Source organism: Clytia hemisphaerica, unplaced genomic scaffold (genome assembly GCF_902728285.1).
Source record: "Clytia hemisphaerica strain Z4C2 unplaced genomic scaffold, Clytia hemisphaerica genome assembly, whole genome shotgun sequence".
NCBI classification, from domain to species: Eukaryota; Metazoa; Cnidaria; class Hydrozoa; order Leptothecata; family Clytiidae; genus Clytia; species Clytia hemisphaerica.
The window spans coordinates 2,427,779-2,447,010 of record NW_027104338.1 but is presented as its reverse complement, the minus strand read 5'-3'; the positions used below and the strand labels follow the sequence as shown (position 1 = coordinate 2,447,010).

General features: G+C 35.2%; 1 protein-coding gene across 3 annotated transcripts in view; it reads left to right on the top strand.

Annotated features, from left to right (window-relative positions):
* Positions 1-18,754, top strand: part of LOC136817907 (methyltransferase-like protein 25B) — a 29,040-nt gene extending 10,286 nt beyond the window's left edge. The window contains exons 1-9 of one of the 3 annotated variants that reach the window (XM_067074246.1): positions 2,032-2,118; positions 12,825-13,109; positions 13,819-13,907; positions 14,089-14,320; positions 14,976-15,131; positions 15,719-15,946; positions 17,048-17,246; positions 17,749-18,035; positions 18,498-18,754. In XM_067074246.1, coding sequence (XP_066930347.1) covers positions 2,112-2,118; positions 12,825-13,109; positions 13,819-13,907; positions 14,089-14,320; positions 14,976-15,131; positions 15,719-15,946; positions 17,048-17,246; positions 17,749-18,035; positions 18,498-18,703 — 1,689 coding nt within the window. In that variant the 5' untranslated portion in view covers positions 2,032-2,111 and the 3' untranslated portion in view covers positions 18,704-18,754. Of the gene's footprint in view, positions 1-235; positions 365-2,027; positions 2,119-10,165; positions 10,275-12,824; positions 13,110-13,818; positions 13,908-14,088; positions 14,321-14,975; positions 15,132-15,718; positions 15,947-17,047; positions 17,247-17,748; positions 18,036-18,497 lie in introns of those variants that run through there. The other 2 variants (XM_067074245.1, XM_067074244.1) reach the window with 2 other exon arrangements.
* The last annotated feature ends 478 nt before the right edge of the window (positions 18,755-19,232 follow it).

The following is a 19,232-nucleotide window of genomic DNA, read 5'->3' as shown; positions in this document are numbered from 1 at the left end:
ACCTCTATTATACTCGAATGTCTCCTTAACTCGAACTTTTATGATCCCTTCAGTTAAGAATTCTTTATAAACCGTATTCTATAACTCAAAATTTCCTGAACTGGAGCAATTTTATGTGGGATACCATCGAGTGGGAAAAGGAATATAACTTTTCTGAAATCTAAAAAAGATGAGGCTGGAGATGGAGAGAGAATGATTCAAAGCTATAATAAAACGTTTCTTCCATCTTTTCTAGAGATCAACTACAAGGAAATGCTTAAACAAACGAAGAACGTGACGGTTATTCATTCGTTAGCATTGTTGTTAGGTCCACTGATCGAAAGTATTGCTTTGATGGACAAGTATATGTTTCTAGTGGAGTCAGGTACGGTAATTTAATTCTTTATGATAATTATAAATTGTCCTATTCAGGTGCGAATTGAAAAATTAAATTTAATCATAAACAAAATTAATAAGATGATGTATATTCAAATTAATTCACTAAGAACCAAAATACTACACACTATGACGTAAAGTGATAAAGTCCCAATTCGCTATCCCCTAAACACTGAGCTAGAGGTACAGTTCTCTCGTCCTCCCTCTCGATCTCTTTCCCTTCTTGCTCTCCCTCTGTCTCATTCTATCCTTCTCTCCTTCCTTCTATCTACACCACCCTCTTTCCCTCCCTTCTCGTCTTTCTCTTTCCCTCCATCCTTTATCTACACACTGAGTCATGCGTACACTCCTCCCCATCTCTCATTCTCTCCCTCTAGCCAATGCTCGTGTCTGCAGTTTGTGTTCGTGTTCCACATTTTGGTTTCGCTGTTAGACGTGGGGTCTATTGTCGAAACTTTAAAACTGGATTCTTGGAAAAACTTCCACCGTCTTCTCTCCCTGTTATTTTCCAAGCTGGCAAGGATGGACTATGTAAATGTTGATATGTACCAACATTGAGCCTATATTTTGTGTTTTCGTCACCAACATTGATACCATCGTAATATGGGTAGTAGATTGTTTAGTCTTGAGCTTTCAACGTTATTTGTCCCTGGTTATCATTCCCGTACCAAAAATTCTCAGAAGCACTACCAAAACCAGTTTTGTAAGATTTCCAATTCTTGGAGAATGTCGCTCCACCGAAGCCATTACACAATATGATAGTCCAGCCGCTTCCCATAAGAGACTTTATACAAGGAACAGTTTTGAAGGTTGAAGGGTCACTGGATGTCGAAATCCCATAACGTCCCTCACATGACTAAAGGTTCAATCTCAAAATAAGTGTCTTGGAAAATTGGAAATCTTGCAATCCTGTTCTGCCTTTGAGATTGGCCTTTTTGTCATATGGAAACATCGACTATTCCTCTACATGAAAAAAGGGTATCTCAATCTCAAAGATGACCACCACAATAAAACTCTAAATTTCATAAGGTATTAATTTTGAGATTAAACCTTAAGTCATGTGAGGGACGATAATAACCATCCATTTCCATCCTTTCTTTTGAATATCCTTACAATCTGTGGCGTTTTTAACAATTGATATATGAACTTCAGGGATGTACTGTAAGAGCTGGAACATGATCTTTTAATAATGTAAAATTCAACTCTCGGTACAATTTTATACCAACAGTGACGACTGCACTTGTGAGAGTTACTTAAACGGCAAGTTTTCGTTGTGGGGTTATACACAACTGACGGACATTTACTATACTTTTTACATTCTGACATACACAATGTTGCAGATTTTGTCATAATTTCAATATCCAACTTTTTAAATTGCCCGAATATTTGGATACCAATTTTTGATTTTGTGAATAAAACATTGTCAGGACCGCATTGTTCATATGAGATTCGAATTTTACTATAATACTTCTCGTTGTATTCATAGTCGCCCTGGGTGGCTAAAAAAGTTGAATTTTTCAGCCAATTCAATCGTTTTAATTTTTCTCTTAGGTTTAAGAAATCTGGCAAAAAGCCCTTCGTAATTTCTTTTTCCCTGATGATTGATTTAGAGGAGGTCTACTGTGCACCTATATTCTCTTCTTTTTTCTTAGGTTTTGAAACGGAGTTGATCCCGATTTTCGATCCAAAGATCTCACCGAGAAACTTCGCTGTCATCGCGACTAGAAATTAACGAAATGACAAGTATGAAATTTTATTTTATTCGAAGAAAGCCTTTTCGGGAAGTGTTAAACCATTAAATTGCCAATTAGCAAAAAGCCCAGCAATGCTAAAAGCATTACATGCTAGATTTTGGCTGCGATTGGATCCAGGATGATTTTCCTCAAAAAGTCAATTGATTCATGATGAACTGAAAAAACACCAATTTTTTTAAAAGTGGCGTGTATATTAGTTCGAATTACGGAAATAATCGAATAAAAGAATTGGGGAAAAGAAGCGGACAAAGAAAAAAAGCGAGCGAAAACAATTAGAAGAATCTCTTATCGAAGTGTCTTTCGCGGAACAAAAGCTAAGATAACACTTCTTCTCTAAAATCCCACCCTTAAAAAGTATCAAAAAATGTCCTTTTTTTTCACTTTAAGAGGAGAGAGCATTATGTTTGAAATATATAAAAAGGAAAACGAAATTCTTCAAAAATGATATAAATGAAGAAAAAAAATGGGAAAAGAATTTGGTTAAACTTCATACACCCTTTTTTATAAGAATCTGTAAGTTTTGCCGAGGCCTGTCTGTTTAATTTTTTTCACGACATTCAAACATTAAAATGTCTATAAAATGTTCTTTTTAATGCGAGTATATTCTTCTGGTCGCTAACGGCGGAGCCAGAAGTGAGGGAGCATACCCCTTTTCTATTTTCGAGAAACCTGCGAATTCGAATGCTGAGGTTGAGCGCCACACCTTCTCTAAACACCCTGATAGCTATCGTATAGATCAGACCACCGAATCTATGGTACTCATTCGCTGAGTTGGGGTGACTCTGACTGGGAATCGAACCCTCGACCCTAGGATTCCACGACGAACGCTTCACATACTTACTGAGCCACCTGGTCTGTTCTTATGATGCTTACTTTAGGCACTTACTGGCTTTAAAGGGGCTCAAAATCAGCATTTTTATAGCGATTTCTGAAATTGTTCTTAATTCTTGTTCTCTAAGCCTTGTGTTCTTATAAAATTCTTATTATAAAAAAGCGTGTAAATTACGAAACAAAAAGAAAGAAACAGAGGGAAAACTTTTTTTTCGATAAGAGGATTTGAAGATAGAGAAAGATAAGTAACTTATTACGAAAGTTATGTGGTAATTTTTAGTACTGGGTCAAAGTTTTGGGTAGATTTTCTACATGACAAAACCCTCCCTTATGAGGTTCTTTACTTTTTCATTATTTTTTCGTTGGTATAGGTTTTGCACTGGTTCATTAAAAATGATAGATTTTCAAATTAAAACTGAATAGTCTGGCCTTAATTTTTATTATGAGTTTGCTCCGAATTCTCATTCTACTTTTTTTTCGAACTTTGAACCTCACATTCTTATTTAGCCAGATTTAGAGCCTGTGTAAAGTATTTTATTTCTATCTTGGTTTCAGGCACACTCTCGCTTACTCTTAATCTTTTCTCAGGGGAGGGAGGGGGTACCTAGGCAGACGGAAGATACGAAAAAGTACCGCCCTTAAGAATGCCTTTTTAGACCTTCGAAGTCTCGCTAAAGTAAAAAATAATAAACGATATAGAAAGAAAACGTTTTCATTTTTCATCGCTTATTTTTTTTCGCACTATCGCAAATAAAACAATAGGTTTTTAATTCCAGACATCTGTCTGGATTTATTTTTTGCGACAGACAAATTCGCGATGAACTTATTTTTTCCAATGGACACCCAGCTTAAGGGTCGTAAAAATGGTAAAATCTAATTTTGTTTGCCCGAGGGCTACAAAAACGTTGAAAAGGCTAAATTTCCCGAAAATTTCCTAAAACTCGTGAATTACCATACTACCTCTCATATCTTTGATTTCAGATTATACTTTAAAAGTCTATCAGGAGAGGTGCAAAGTTAATGACTCAATTGTGTACACAAGGAAACCTCAAAACTGGGAGCTTCATTTACCATCATCATACACCATGTCTGGAAGACGATCAATGGTATTGCTTTTGAAAGCAATTCCACCAATCAAAATGACAGAAAAATTCTCTTAGCCAATGAAATGATGGGTAGCATACCATGTGATTTTAATCGAGCCAATCAGAAAATAGGGTTGGATACAGATGATGAGAACTCTTTCAATGGTCAGAATGTTCGAAGCCTAATAACCAATAATTTTACTAAATCAAAAGATACCTTATCTGCTATACATATAGAAAATGACCGAACACTAAAAAACAGATGTGCAACCTGTCTGGTAATAAAAAAAACATATCAGCAAGAAATAAAGGAGATAAGAGCAGAGTTACAACGTGAAAAACAAAAACTTGGAGAAAATGAACAAATGTATTGGCGGATTATTGAGGAGATAAAAAAATCATGTGCACGAAATTTGGTAGACATGAAAAATCAAATGGAAACACTATGCAATGAAGAATTTCATAATTCTAATCATATTTCTTGATGAGTACAAATGAAGAAAATGTTTTAGCTTTTTTCTGTTCATTTTTGTAAGATTGTAGGTTTTTACATTGAAATCATCCAAAAAGTCGCATTTAGTAGGGGGGCCAATCCTTAGGATTCGTGACATCTTTTATGCAACCGCATGTAGTTAGTTCGAAAGTAGGAAGGTTTTTAAGACTTTTTTGAGAGGGGGCCCGCGAATTAGGCTCGGCAAAAGTTTTTATGACTAAAAAACTGACGTTTACAGGCAAAATTGTAAGGGGAAAAAAATGAGTAAAAATTGACGTTTTTCAAAAATCAAATCCGAAAGAAATGAATGGGACCATCGGAAAGAGCATGAAATTCTGAGCAAAAAAGTATACTACAACAAGTCTCTTACTCGGACACACAAAGAAATACGGTCACTTAACCTTTCCAGCGCGCAACATTTTTATATCTTCAGCCCGTCTGCGTGCAACGTTTGTTGATGAAAATGCAATTTTCACGATAACCGTTATAACTTTTCGAAAAATTAACTTCAGAAAAAAACCTTTATATTTTTGGAAAGCCCTACCTTTCCCCTTTCTAAATATGTTTAACTGAGTACTTCAAACAATTTTGGGCAGAAATTATGAAGCCAGACAAAAGGTATATGAAAAATGTCGCGAAAAAGTCATTTTTTGGTGCAAAACTTCAAAAAATTATAGAGAACTGAAAAATTGATAAAAACACTTACTTTTTTCTTTAGAAGGTTTCTTTATAGTTAAGTAATACAATTCCATACTTTTGTTTTGAAAAGCCAAATAAAACTCTAAAACACTTTTATAAACCCTTACTTTCATAGCTAACTTTCTGCCTCCTCCAGTTTCACAAAATCACGCAACACAGCTCGGTCTACCATTTCTATTTTTGAAAAATGTTGCGTACCAAAATACCAAAACAAACCCCGATTGTTTCTTATCGGAAATTTCACGCTGATTCCGATTTTTTAATCGGTTTTACCGTACCTCTGACAGTTGGGGCGTAATCCGACCAAATATAAAGGTCACCTTAAAAACGTATCAGATACGTCTTTCGGAACGTATGGCGAACGTATCAGATACGTCTTTCGGGGCGGAAAGGTTAAAGTTCAAAATTCTGTCAGACTCCGTACGGTTTAGACAAAATTTGACGTCAATCGTACTCTATCTAACAGAATTTCAAACCACATGCGGTTGCGTCGCATAAAAGATGTCACGGATCCTAAGGATTGGCCCCCCTACTAAATGTTTTTCTCTTTGGTGTTGGTTGGGAAAAAGTGAATATAGTGACTATAGTGAATTTTTCATGTACAAAATTCAGATTTTTGCATGATGTAACCAAAAAAGCTATGAAATATTATACATTTTCTGTAAAACTACCTTAAGGAAGAAATTTTCGCGGAACAAATATTCGCGGAATTTCATTTCGCGGTTTTTACAAATATGCGAAATTAAGTTCCTTGAAACGCGACAAAATAGGTAATATTGTAAACAAATAATTCTCTCAACCGCGAATTTTAATTCCGTGAAATTTCCGAATTTATTGCTGTGAACCACAAAATTAAATTCCGCGAAAATTTCTTCCTGTGAAAATTCCTTCCTTCAAGGTATTGCTGAATCTGAAAATTCAAAAATTGCAATGAAAAAATGACTAGCGAAGAAGAGTATTTCAACTTTGAGACCTTATTTACGGCGAAGAAAAAACTTTTTGAATTTTTTTTTGCGCCAGATGGTGTATCTTCAACCAAACTAAAAAATTTTCTTTGTCTTTTGCTTCTTTTGTCTCAAAATCTTGAAAATAGCGGTTTTGACCAATTTTTCATTCAAATTTTTCGTCGAAAAACGAGATATGATTTAAATCAAGGCGTCCTAGAGTAATTTGTAGAATGATTTAAATGTTAAAAATCAACCATTTTCAAAACCTGTTAAAGAATTACATGAACATTCGTTCCATAGTCCTGAGCAACCTCCGAATCTTTTTGTCTAACTCTTTTCCAAAGTCGGGGTATAAGAATTTGAAATCTTTGAAAATGGGTTATCACACGGTCACTACGACAAAATTCTATAAGGCGTCTTCCCCGGAAACCTTGTAGGATAGGATTGACGTGACTTCGAAGTCATTACAGTATAGATTAGACTGGAGTCGTTTATAATGCGTGTAATACAGTAGTATAGGTGATGTTTGATAATACGATTATTGTTACGGGATTGAGTTTGTATAAACTAAAATTTGTTTACTTCATTATTTTATGTCTGAATTAGTCGTCTAGCCTGCTAGACTAAGTATAGATAAGAAAGTGAGGCGTGATTTCCATTAAAACACTAACCCGCAAAATGTTATAGACCAATAAAATATTTTGCAAAATCCTTTTTTAATGATTGATGAAAACATACCGCGTTGTTGTGAGATGAGGAATATTCTTTGATAGTTTAAATTCGCATGATTAAGCTAAGGCTACACTGAGCAAACTTTTCAGGCGCGTGCAATGCAATAATTGTTGCCAATTGCGATGTACGCGCCTGAAAAGAGTTTAAGTCTAGCCACCAAAAATAAGTTGTATAATTATTTTTAAAATTAAGAATTTCCTTGTGCAAATTATATCGAGATGATGGTCTTGGCTGTTTCCGCGGATCCGGAAAGGATATTGTTGAAATTTTTAACACCGAAATCAAATTGAAAATAACAATCGAAACCAACCTAAAAATTGTAAATTTCTTAGACGTTACTTCCGATCTGAACCAAGGAACATTAAAACCTTACTCAAAACCTAATTACGATATCATGTACATCAACACCGATTCAAATCACCCTCCAAATATTATCAAATGTCAATGATTTCCGATCGTATCTCTAAAATTTCTTCAAACGAACAAATTTTCAGAAAAGCGGCTCCTCAATACAATAACGCCCTCAAATCAAGTGGATACAATGAAACAACATATTACAAAAAACCGTCAACAAAAAATCGTAAATCTAGACCACGTAAAATCATCTGGTTCAATCCACCATGGAGCATGAGAACCAATCAGAACCAATGTCGCGAAACGCTTCCTCGCTATATTGGACAAAAACTTTCCAAAAAGCCACAAATTTAGAAAGATTATAATTAGAAACTTCGTTAGAGTGAGCTATAGTTGCTTACCCAATATACCTAGTGTCATCTCATCCCACAACAAAAAAGTTTTAACAAATCATGTGCAATCTAAAAACGTCTATGACTGCAATTGCCGCAACAAAGCTACCTGTCCCTTAAACTGAAAATGCAAGCAATCGGATGTCATATATCAATGCCATATTAAATCTTCCATTGACGACGCTGGAAAGTACTATATTGGTCTAATGCAACACCTTCGAAACCAGATGGAACACCCACAAGTTTACCTTGAACCACGAAAAATCTACCAACCACATCCAATTATCAAACCACTACTGGAATCTGAAACGAAACCAATTCTCTTCTGGGAAATAATCGATCACGCAGCGTCCTACAGAAATGGCTCAAAAAGCTGCAATTTATGCTTAGCTGAAAAAGTGAACATAATCACCTCTAAACGTGAGTTCGTTAACACGAAATCGGAGTTGATTTCAAAATGCCGACACGTCAATAAATTCCTATCGGAAAATTACCAAACAGTACCCCCAGATGGGTGATAATTTTAACATGTTTAATTACAATGCTTTTATCAAAACATTTTTTATTCCCCTAGACACAATTTTTACCATTCATATATCAGGGAGTTTGTAAACATCGACCAGAAATGGCGATCACGACCAGCGACCACGACCGGCGACCACGACCGGCGACCAGATGAATTTGGGTTATCGTGTTTATTTGCTCTCTCCGCCGTAGAGAATGTCTAAATCAAGTCCTCAGAATACTAAAAAGTGACCTTTGAAGTAACCACTCATTTTCTTGACAAAGTGACACAATTTGACAAAATTATTGACAGAGCCATTAAGTATGATGTCTGTAAACTTTGTTAGCACCGAATATTTTAATTATGCTGAATGAGATGTCTTTAGTATGAATAGATAGAACTTGTCAGTAGGAAAAAAGTGGGAAGTCCAGTTTTAGAATTATGAATCTAATCAATTGTTCTATTGTCTATATGCTGACAAAATGACTAATTTCGACAGAAATACAACCTAATGATGAAATACAAAGCCTTTTCAAACCAATTTCAAAATATTTTACTCTGCTAATTATTTCGATGCTGATAATACAAAAGGATTGAAACAATAACCAAGCTCCAAGAGCGTCGAAATGGTTATTTTATGCATAGGGCATGTGGCTCTAAATAGACGAGACAGGGGTGAGTTTACTCTTCAATATGATATATTCAAATGCTAAGGAGAGACACTCTACGTTGTGTAGCCTTAGCTTAAAGGGGACCTTAAACGTTGGCATTTATTTAATATATCTGTTTGTTCAGGAGTGAGTGCTTTGAAACTTAAAAATGGGGAATTTCCCTAATTTAGCATCAAGGCCACGCCCTTGAGATGTCAGCTCTTAAGATCCGATGTTTAGAAATTGATCCAAATACAACGAGGGGACTGAGAACTAGTCAAAGTGTGCAATTTTAGTGTTTTGAATCTTAAAAAGGGGAATTTACTAAATAAGCGTCAAGGCTAGGCCCATTTTGTCAATAAATTTTGTCCACAATCAACAATTTTGTTATCTCGAGGAGATGAGTTAGACAAAAAGATTCGGATGTTTTCTCTCGCAGAACTATTTAAGTAATCTCATTATACCTATAAGAAAATCGACAACAAATTTACAGAGATTTTCCTAATTTTATATTTTGCATAAAACAACTTTATTTTGGAGACCTTTTGTAATCTTAAAAAAATCAAAAAAGTTTTATATTTAAGTTGCATTTTTAAGCCAAGAGATTTGTTTCTTCTTATATGTGTAAGCTGTTTTATATTTCGACAGATATTAACACTTTGTCCAGCAGTCCATATTCAAGTCATATGGACTTGACCATAAATATACCATTTTCAGCCATTTCCAAACTTGGTCTTGTACTTTGGTTGTTTATTTCTTGAGCATTTCTTAAATTAATCTTTTTGTTCTACAATTTTTCCAAATGTAAAAACCGAAATTTTGTGCCAACTGTAAGTAAATTCCAATAAAAATGTTTTTCAATTTCAACTTTTATACATGACATACTAAAAGATATAATCTTATTTAAGATGCTATTTCTATTGTATTCTGAAAAATAATGCTATTTTAATATTCAATTGCAATTTTTGTAGGCTACGTCATATCTTCCTTCGTTTCGAGCGTAAAACTCCTACTCTTTGGGATACGAGCACTGCTCTTGTTTTAGATATTGAAATTCTTTGGATAAATCGCATGCGCACTGAGGTTTTAATGAAACAATAGAGAGTTTCGAAACCTAAGCCAATCAGCTGTGTTTTAAACATTTTTAATTTGAAATCTCTATTGATAAACATCTTTTGTGAAAGTTGTCTATCATGTTTAAACCTATTAATAAGCAATTCCCGGTCGGGGTTACTAGTGGCCGCCTATAGCAGTGCCTATAGACCAAGAGTAAGGCCTAAAAGCCTGGAGCTGTCCATTGTTTTGACTACAATTTTTGATAACTATGACTTTGTTGTGTTATTTGTATATATAACCTCAAACTTTAAAGTTTGTGTACAGTATTCTGTTTCTCTTCTTACCAAGTAACAGAAAGAAGAAAATGGGGGTATTTTTTATATCTTTATGCTTTGTGTTAGGTAAGTTGTTTTTTACTTTTTGTTATGTAGTCAGGTAGAATTGCATAACTACCCAGACAAAAATGATGTAGAGATGAAATTTTGCACAGAGGTCCAGGAACATGTCAGGAATCACCAAAAAAAAGCCCCACCCCCAGGAAGATGGGAGCACGCTTAAATCCATAATAGCGGACATGGTACTTTTTTCTATAATTAATAAACCCTTGATAACTGATTTTCAATAGTTTTCAAATGTCAAAAATATCTAGACAGGAAGATTCCTCTCGATGAGTAGATAAAGAAAATGGGGTCACTTTTGAAATTTAGTCCATGTGGTCCCGAGATATAACCTTTAAAGTCCAAAAATTGACGATTTTGATGACGTCAGCATTTTTACTGAGATGGATAAATTGGAACGTTGATGAACTAATAATGTAGCCCTGATCATGGGCTTTCAGAAAAATATATGGTCTAATATGTTTAGATCAGCCGTTGGCGAGATATAACGATTTTAAAATGGTTTAAAACGCTTATTTTTGCTGAGTCAGCACTTTTTTTCGATTTTAAAATCTCGCCAACGGTTGGTTGTAGAAAAAAGTACCATGTCCGCCATTATGGATTTGAGGGTGTTCCCATCCTCCAGGGGATGGTACTTTTTTTGGTGATTCCTGACATGTTCCTGGACCTCTGTGCAAAATTTCATCTCTACACCATTTTTGTCCCGGTTTTGGCGGTTTATGACCTAATTCTATACCTCACTAATGAATTATGATAAAAATAGTGGGTGGGCATTGGAATATAGCTTAGATGAAGAGTTTACTAAATTTTGGGTTCAAACTTGAGTAGGGCTATAAAACTATTCTAAGGGGGGCGTACGGGGTTTGCAATTTTCCGAAATTCCGTAAAAAAATACTTGCAATTCCGATACCGATTTTTTGGGGTATTTTTCCTTGTTTTGACTAATTTTTCATCAAATTTAATTGTTCATGTATGAATTCCGAAAAAAAGGGGATAAAAACTTTATACTACCGAAATTTCGAAGCAAAAATTCATGGATTTCTGATACCGAAACAATTTCAGAATTCCGAAATACCGAAGGAATTTTTCCTTGATTTCCGAAATACCGTACGCCCCCACTTCTGATATGTGATAGATTAGTTCTCAGCTGTCAGTCGAACTCGAATCTTTCGAATGTGTGTCATCAGTCAGTGATTTTGTAAGATTGTAATTCTAACATAAGTGTTTCCGCTTCATATAAATCAGACACATATTTCATATCAGGACAGTGTCTTGCTATAGTTACATTATGCTGATAATATGCAAAACAATGTTTTTCTTTTCCTCGTTCTGACCAATCTTGCTCTGCATCCGTGTCAATTCTATGTAAAAAAGCTTGCGAATCAAAATTGACGAGTAAGCAAACGATATCACTCTTATTTGAAAAGAAAACCTTTAGATTTTAATTTTAGGGTTCTAGATGCATTTTATTGTAAAACTTTTGGACAGGCTGGAGAATTCAAAAATTGGTCTGATTTGACTGAAATTTTGACTGAAATTTGCGCACTGGGTCCTTGGGCGAATCCTTTGGGCTTTTTTATTATGATATATTTGTAATCTACATTTTTAGGGCCTGGGGACGAATTTTGGCGCTAAAACGAGGGTAAAACGTTACAGTGGGACACGGGTAGACTGGAGGTTCGAAGTACAAGAATATTCAAATGATATAGTTTCAAATTAACGAGAGTAAAGTTGGAAAATCTCAAACAAAACTAGACGAAAAATGAATTTTTCTTGTATTTTGAAATCTTTTTTATGACACTTATGTTTTTATTTTGCCTCGCCTCCCAGGCTTTTTGGGACCAGATTCTTATCACTATTTTTGCGAAACAGCTTGATCCAAACTGATATGATGCAGAAGAAAATATATACTCATACTTTATATTTTTCCAGTGATTTTCGGTCACTACACATATAGACAGGAGAGCCGTCCTGTATTTTTATAATCTGATATATACAGGACGGGTACAAGCTGTGAGGCAGTTCTGCCTCAAGAGTTTACATTGGGAAATTCGAATTTAGCGCTGTTCTCACTTACTAAAATAAAAACCAAATTTTGGAACTTGCGCTTTTTCTAAGAAAGTGTGACCAGTAAAGAAATAACAAAATTTGATTGTTTATGTTTTTAGGATCTGGGAAATTCAAACTATCAGCCCAAACCATGCTATATATTTCGTCATCAGTATATAAAATAAGAGATCATAGCATGGATCTCCACGCTACTGCACATATGACCTGAGGAGATAATATGTATCTGATATGAAACAGGAATTCTTGTATACAGTGTGTCCCGGAGAATTTTAATATTATTTCAATCATTCTAAGCACAGTTAAGATTGTGAGTTTTGAGTATTTTATTTTATATAACAATGTGTCCGTTTTTTTCGGATACACTGTATAAGTAAACGTTTCGAGTCACCAAAAGGAAGCATGTGGCCCGAAATAAAATATGTACCTGATATGAAATAGGTTTCTCGTAAACAGCTAAAACTTTTGAATCCTTTCTTCTTATAGCTATCACGCCAATCGTGTACAATCAAGATGTTGAAGATCTGTCCGCTTGTAACGTCGATCTCGGATTTATCATCGATGAATCGGCTTCAATGACTGAATCAGGCTATCGACAAGCAATCGCCTTTGTCGAAAAAATAGTCAGTAATTTCACACTTGGACCTAACCATACAAGAGTCTCGTTGATGACATTTTCAACATTCCCTTTCCCACATTTCGGCTTCAATGATGTCCAGTCCACAGATTTCACCAGCTTCAAGAATTATTTAGCAACTATCCCATATCTAGGTAAGAGAAAATTAATTTGTTAAATGATTTTTTTATCTTTTAATCACAGTCCAGAGGCGTATTTAGAGTATGTTAAATTGAAAAATAATAAATATGAAAGATTGTGAAGCAGGCGTATTCCTGATATGATACACAGTTTCCATCGGATCTCATGTGCTTTATCAACTTTATCAATTTTATGCGTGCGGTAGTTAAAACTTAGATTAACATTTAACTCCGTAGTTTTACCTCCTCAATATTTTGCGAGTGAATCTTTCGCCTTTTAGAGTCTTTAATTTTGAAAATCCAAAAACCTATCTAAAACCTAAACCTACCGCCCGATTCATATCGCCCGCCCGACCCATATCGCCCCGCCTGAAACACACTTTTTGACCTCCTCCGCTCTAGCAAAATCGGGATGATATTATTCAGATTCTTGTATTTTCCCTCGCAATCAAAACGACAATTTGTCGTTTCTGATTGTTTTGATAAAATAACTGATTCTACTCTTAGCTCCCGAATAGACGTCCCCACCCGCTTATTAATTTTTGTTTTGTTTGTTTACAAATTTCGCAAGTACTGTTATGTCCCTTTAAAGGCGATCATGTTATTACCAAGTTTGTTTGCAACTACATCTTCAGTCAAAATCATACTATTAGTGTATTAGCTTAGAACCTTGGCTAGCTACTGCCTACATGACTGTATATGATTATTATTTTTGTTAAATTAGAGGGATTCACCTATACAAACCAGGCATTGGATTTAGCACGTACTACAGTCTTCAATAAATTCAATGGCGATCGACCAGACTATAGGAGTGTAAGGATAATTGAATTTCTACACTGTTTACTTATTAAACGTCAAAAGAAAAACTTGCAATTTGAATATCCCGATCTTTTGACCAAGCAGTCTTAGGAAAAGTATTTACAAGTTTTGCTTAAGACTACAGAAGGAACCAACATACCAAATATCTCAGGGTCCATCTGATTATCCCTTTTAGGTTGCTGTGGTCCTCACGGATGGTAAGAGTTCTTCTGATATAAGCTTTGTCGAGGAAGCTTCAAGCAAACTGCTCAATTCAGCTGTTAAAGTGTTAGTGGTTGGTGTAGGAAGTGGCGTCGTTCAAGCAGAGCTAGAAGCGATTGCCGGAGACAAGTTCAATATTTTCAGTGTATCTGGCAATGATCAATTAAATTCTCTTGTGGAAGCTATATTGCCACCTATTTGCAAAGGTAAGAGTCGTATTCTTTACTTATGCTGTTTTTTTTGTCGAAGCTGGTATTTAAATCCGAAATTTAACAAGCATCAGTTTTCAGCATCCAGTTTTAAACGAAAAAGATGTTATAGAAGCAAAATACAAAAATTTTCATCCATAGAAAGATATGAATATAAGTTAAGTCGCCTACAGAAATTTGCGGGAAAAGATTTATTTACCAAGAGATTTTTACATGAGTTTTTTGCCGACGATATTTTTACCAGTAAGTTAAGCGCCCCCTTTATCCACCTGGTCTTTGGCTCTCCTCACCATTTTCGATAGTTTCTCCTCACCATTTTCGAAATATTTCGCGGTTTCGCGGATTTTGACTAAACCGCGAAATTAAGTTGCCCGCGAAATTTAACAAAATCGTCCGGAAAACTATTTTTTGCTCCCCCAAATTCGTCATTCCTAAAACAGGTTTTTTCGTATAATACTTTTTGGTCAAAAATACTTGGCTAATTAAATTCGAACGAAATTTGATGAAGCGAAATTGCGAAAAAAAATAATTTGACCAACCGCGAAATTAAATTCCCGCGAAAATTTCTTCCCTTAAGGTACTTGCTTCATAATATTAGACTTTGGAAATCCCAAAAACTCTCACTTTCCAATATTTCCATATTTTTTTACAGACATATTCATGGACCTTCAGTGTGAGTCTTATGGCTTTGCCGCTGGATTCAGTTTGGTGGGTTTGAGCGTCAAACCTCAGCCTTACACTATACGATTTGCAGGCTCTGGCGAGTGTGGGACATTTAATGCAAACTCCAGTGACAATATCTATGGAGGTATTTGTTATTTTTTATTAATTGATTGTGACCACAGATATGCAATGGCAGGCAAAGCAAAATAATCTGCCATCTTTGTTAAAAGTAGGTGGCAGTAGAAACCTTGGGTTTTCACTGTTGAAAGCTTCAAATAGGGTAGGAAAGGTATATGAGGTAACCTCTATGTTTATCATATTTGTGTTAAAGCACACTGTCTAGACAACAGCATTTGCTTTTGTTAAATCTCGAGGATACATCTTTTTAAATAACAAGAAGCTTAGATTTATAAATCTTATGATTTAAATAGATGTAATGTCTGAAAATAAAAAAGCATTAACTTGATATTACTATCAAATTATCAATCATAAGATAAGATTAAATTCTCTGAGCTTTGAATCGTCACAAAGAAATCTACCGATTGCTTTCCGCCCTCAACCTACTTTACGGTATTTTAAAATCAAATATCTTCTAAAATTATTGAGAATAATCATGCACTTTGTTTTAAAACTACCCAAAAGGAAATTTTTAAAGGCTTGTAATAATAATCCCCATAGCTCTTGTCTTATACTATTTTACCAAACACACTGTAAAGTTTCCTCTTTTTACAGGCCGTCTTTGGATGACGTCAAATTATACGGATTGTGGCGTCGAGGCATACCATTCGGGTGATCAGATTGTCTTCGAGAAGCAAATCATCGTTTTATATGGAAAGAATGAATCGAATTTAATCTATCGACATTCTGCGGAAACATACTCTGTACAATGCACCCTTGATCGACGACTCACCGAAAAATTGAATATTAATGTTAAAGACATTGGAACAAACCCGTATTTGAGTAAGCAATACATTGTCATGTCTTCTATTAAAATCTGAACACTTTCAGCTGAAGATGTGTCATCACAAGCAAGATGAAATGCGCGAACAATCTTAATATGTTCCTGAATATTCATAGCGCTCCTGGTGAACGCTCCGGAACAATCTTGAGCTAGTCTATTCCAATACTCTTAGAACTGAATCGTTCTTTTTACTTGAACGTTCAATTTTGTTTGTATTTACAGGTCGCTTGTGATGAGAACATGGGCCCCGGCGAGCCATTTTGAGTGAGGGGGCCAACATTTTGGAATTCACTTTTTACACCCTCAAAACACCTTAAACGATATCTATTTGGGGAGAATAACAGTTTTTGTGGTTTGATTTGGTCTCAAACCAGCTTAAAATAGTAACTCTTAAAAACGTATGACATGGTCTACCAAAAAGTGGGGGGTGGCCATGGACCCAATGATTGATGCTATACACTAGAGTTTACCTCTTCTACTAGAGACCCATCCTGTTTTTTTATAATCTGATATATACAGGACGGGTACGAGCTGTGAGGCAGATTTCTAGTAAAGACTTTTTTCCTATTTTCAGATATGAAAATTAGTGATAAAAAGTATCAAATTTGAGCAATTTTTAAGTAGAAATCCAAAATTGAACGCATTTTGAGCCCATTGCTATTTTTTTAGACATCTTTTTGGCACTAAAGTTTTGACCGGAAGTTGATCTGAGGGGGGGGACTCGAAAATTTTGGGAGCCAGTGTGGGGAAAACTGAAGGGGAGAATGGAAAATTTTCACTTTAGGTATAGGGGAAACAGACCCTGAAGGACATTATGTAAGAACATATGGCTTGGACGGCCAAAATATTAAGAGAATAAGAACATTTAAAGGCTTTGCCGTAACAGAAGATTTTAACAGCTTTCACCATTCCTGTTCAAAGAAGAAGACTAATCTTTTCAAAAGTGTCTTGGAAAACATGCTTAAAACTTTGAAAATACTTTTAAAATAGAAAGAAATTTTTACATTACATCCAGAATTGCTTTTGAATTTTCTTATTTTAGTAAATTTTTCGAATTTTTTTCCCTACTTTTACTTTATTTAACCTTTATCTTTTCATAGACGGTACATCTGAATTTTCGTTAAAAATGAAAGTGACAAAGCCAGGCGATGACAAAGAAATACAAATGGTGACAATTAATGAACCATTGGAATTCCAATTAGATATTGTAGATGCTCCAAATGCTGTTAAAACTTCTCCACAAGATTGTTATGCAACCAGAGCTGATGGTTCTGGAAGATATAACTTGATTACAGACAGGTTAGAAATTTCAAAAGGATATTTCACATGAGCAGTTATTCTGCATAACTCCAAAGTACTGAATAGTATACAATGTCTGGCAATGAAAAACAGTTTGAATCTTTTTTACATTGACGAAGGTAACCTTTGAATGATTAATTCAAAAGTCTGTAGAAAATAAGTCAATTCAAAAGAAATATTCCTCCAGAGGTCTTCCTTATAGAGTCACTTTGTGTCGATATCTTTAGTCTCCCTGAAAATCGGTTTTCAGAGGTCTGGTCTGCATATCCGAAATTCTAGAGAAGGGATTATCTTTCTTAAAGAATGTTGAAGCCAAAACTTCCCGCTGCGCTATTTTTTTCACTTTCTCACTCCGATTCAATGTAACGACTTCGAAATTCGACCCTTCTCAAAATTGGCGTCACTGCACGCTTGCTAGGCCTGTAGATTTAGAGCGTCATGCCCTCACCCAATCGGATGGACTTTACATTCAACATTCAAAATAATTTCTTGTCTCTTTCAGATGTGAGGATGACGAGACAACAGCCATCACCTCCTCAAAAACTGCAATCCATCGGTTCTCATGGGAAATGTTAGCTTTCAGATATTTTGGGAACTCTAATGCAGTCATTATCGTATGTGAAGTTTTGATTTGTAAAAATGATGATTTTGCCGATTTAAGCGGAGAATGCAAAAGATGTGGTCAGACTTCAAACAGAAAAAGAAGAGCTGTCAGTGATTCATTGGTTCTTGAGAAAACAACAATCTCTAGTCAACCTATTTTTATCATCGACCTTCCAAACAATCCAGGTCAGAATTTTTGGTTTAGGTCCTTGTCTTACTGAATCGATTATGATTTTTCTCCCAATTTAGAGTCAAGGCTCTGGAGTTATCTAGTAAAAGAACTGTCTTCGACTGTCAACCTTGCAACAGAATCTACTCCAAAGTCGTCCCCAGTAGCTGTTCGTAATGGTGTGATTTGAGGCTTTTTTCTGTGTCAAGGCGTGATTACATTATGGCGTGATGGCGTGTTCACAATTTTGATGAACCCTTGATAAACAAATAAGAATAATGTAGATTTTCACTTATCGCAAATCGTACACGAATTTCATGACTGGCTGATATTTGCTACCCAGCTGACACACAACGTTGTTTCAACGTTCATCTAACGTTAAATGGACGTTATGAACATTAGATAAACGTTGAAACAACGTTGTGTTCTTCTCTTAGCAGCAATAAGCGAGATAAACCTTTATACTTTTCATATTTTAGAACAATCATCAGCACAAAAGGATGAAGGATTTTTGGCAAAAGCAGAAGGAATCTCAGTCATTGCTGTTTTGGTGATTGTCATTCTCGGCTTAGGTGCTTTCATTTTGATGAAAAAGATGGTTGCAACATCCTCACATTTGATGAAGAAAACTTTGCAAGTTGAAGGAAATGTTGAAAAAGGAGTTGACAACATGGCTATGGAATAGATGAGGATTAGACTATGAATAACAAATAACGGTTTAGAATTTGTCTCATCAAAAATTTGAACAGTGTGATTACAGGTAGGCATGTAGCAAAGCCTTCGCTCAAAGAGTTTGACTTCCTCTCCAGGGTTTATTTAAGCTCCTCGGGTAAATTAAAGGTTTTTTTTTAATTAGGGTAGTAACGTTTGCTTACTCATTAATTTTAATTCTCAAGCTTTTTCACATTGGATTGACACGGGTGTGGAGCAAGATTGGTCAGAAAGAGGAAAGGAAAAACAATTTTGTTGCTTATGTCAACACACGACATTGTCCTGTGCTAACTAAAGTGTTGACGTAAGCAAATAAAAAAATTTCTGTTTTCAAAATGTTTCTTTTTGGACAATTTTAAAATTATGATAATTGATAATTTTGTAAATCGCTACAGTATACTCTTTGTTATTTTTATAATTTCTATATTTCCGGGAGATAATAAAATGATTTTTTGTCAAGTTTACTTGGTTCAAATATACATTTTTCCATTCTAGAAACCTGC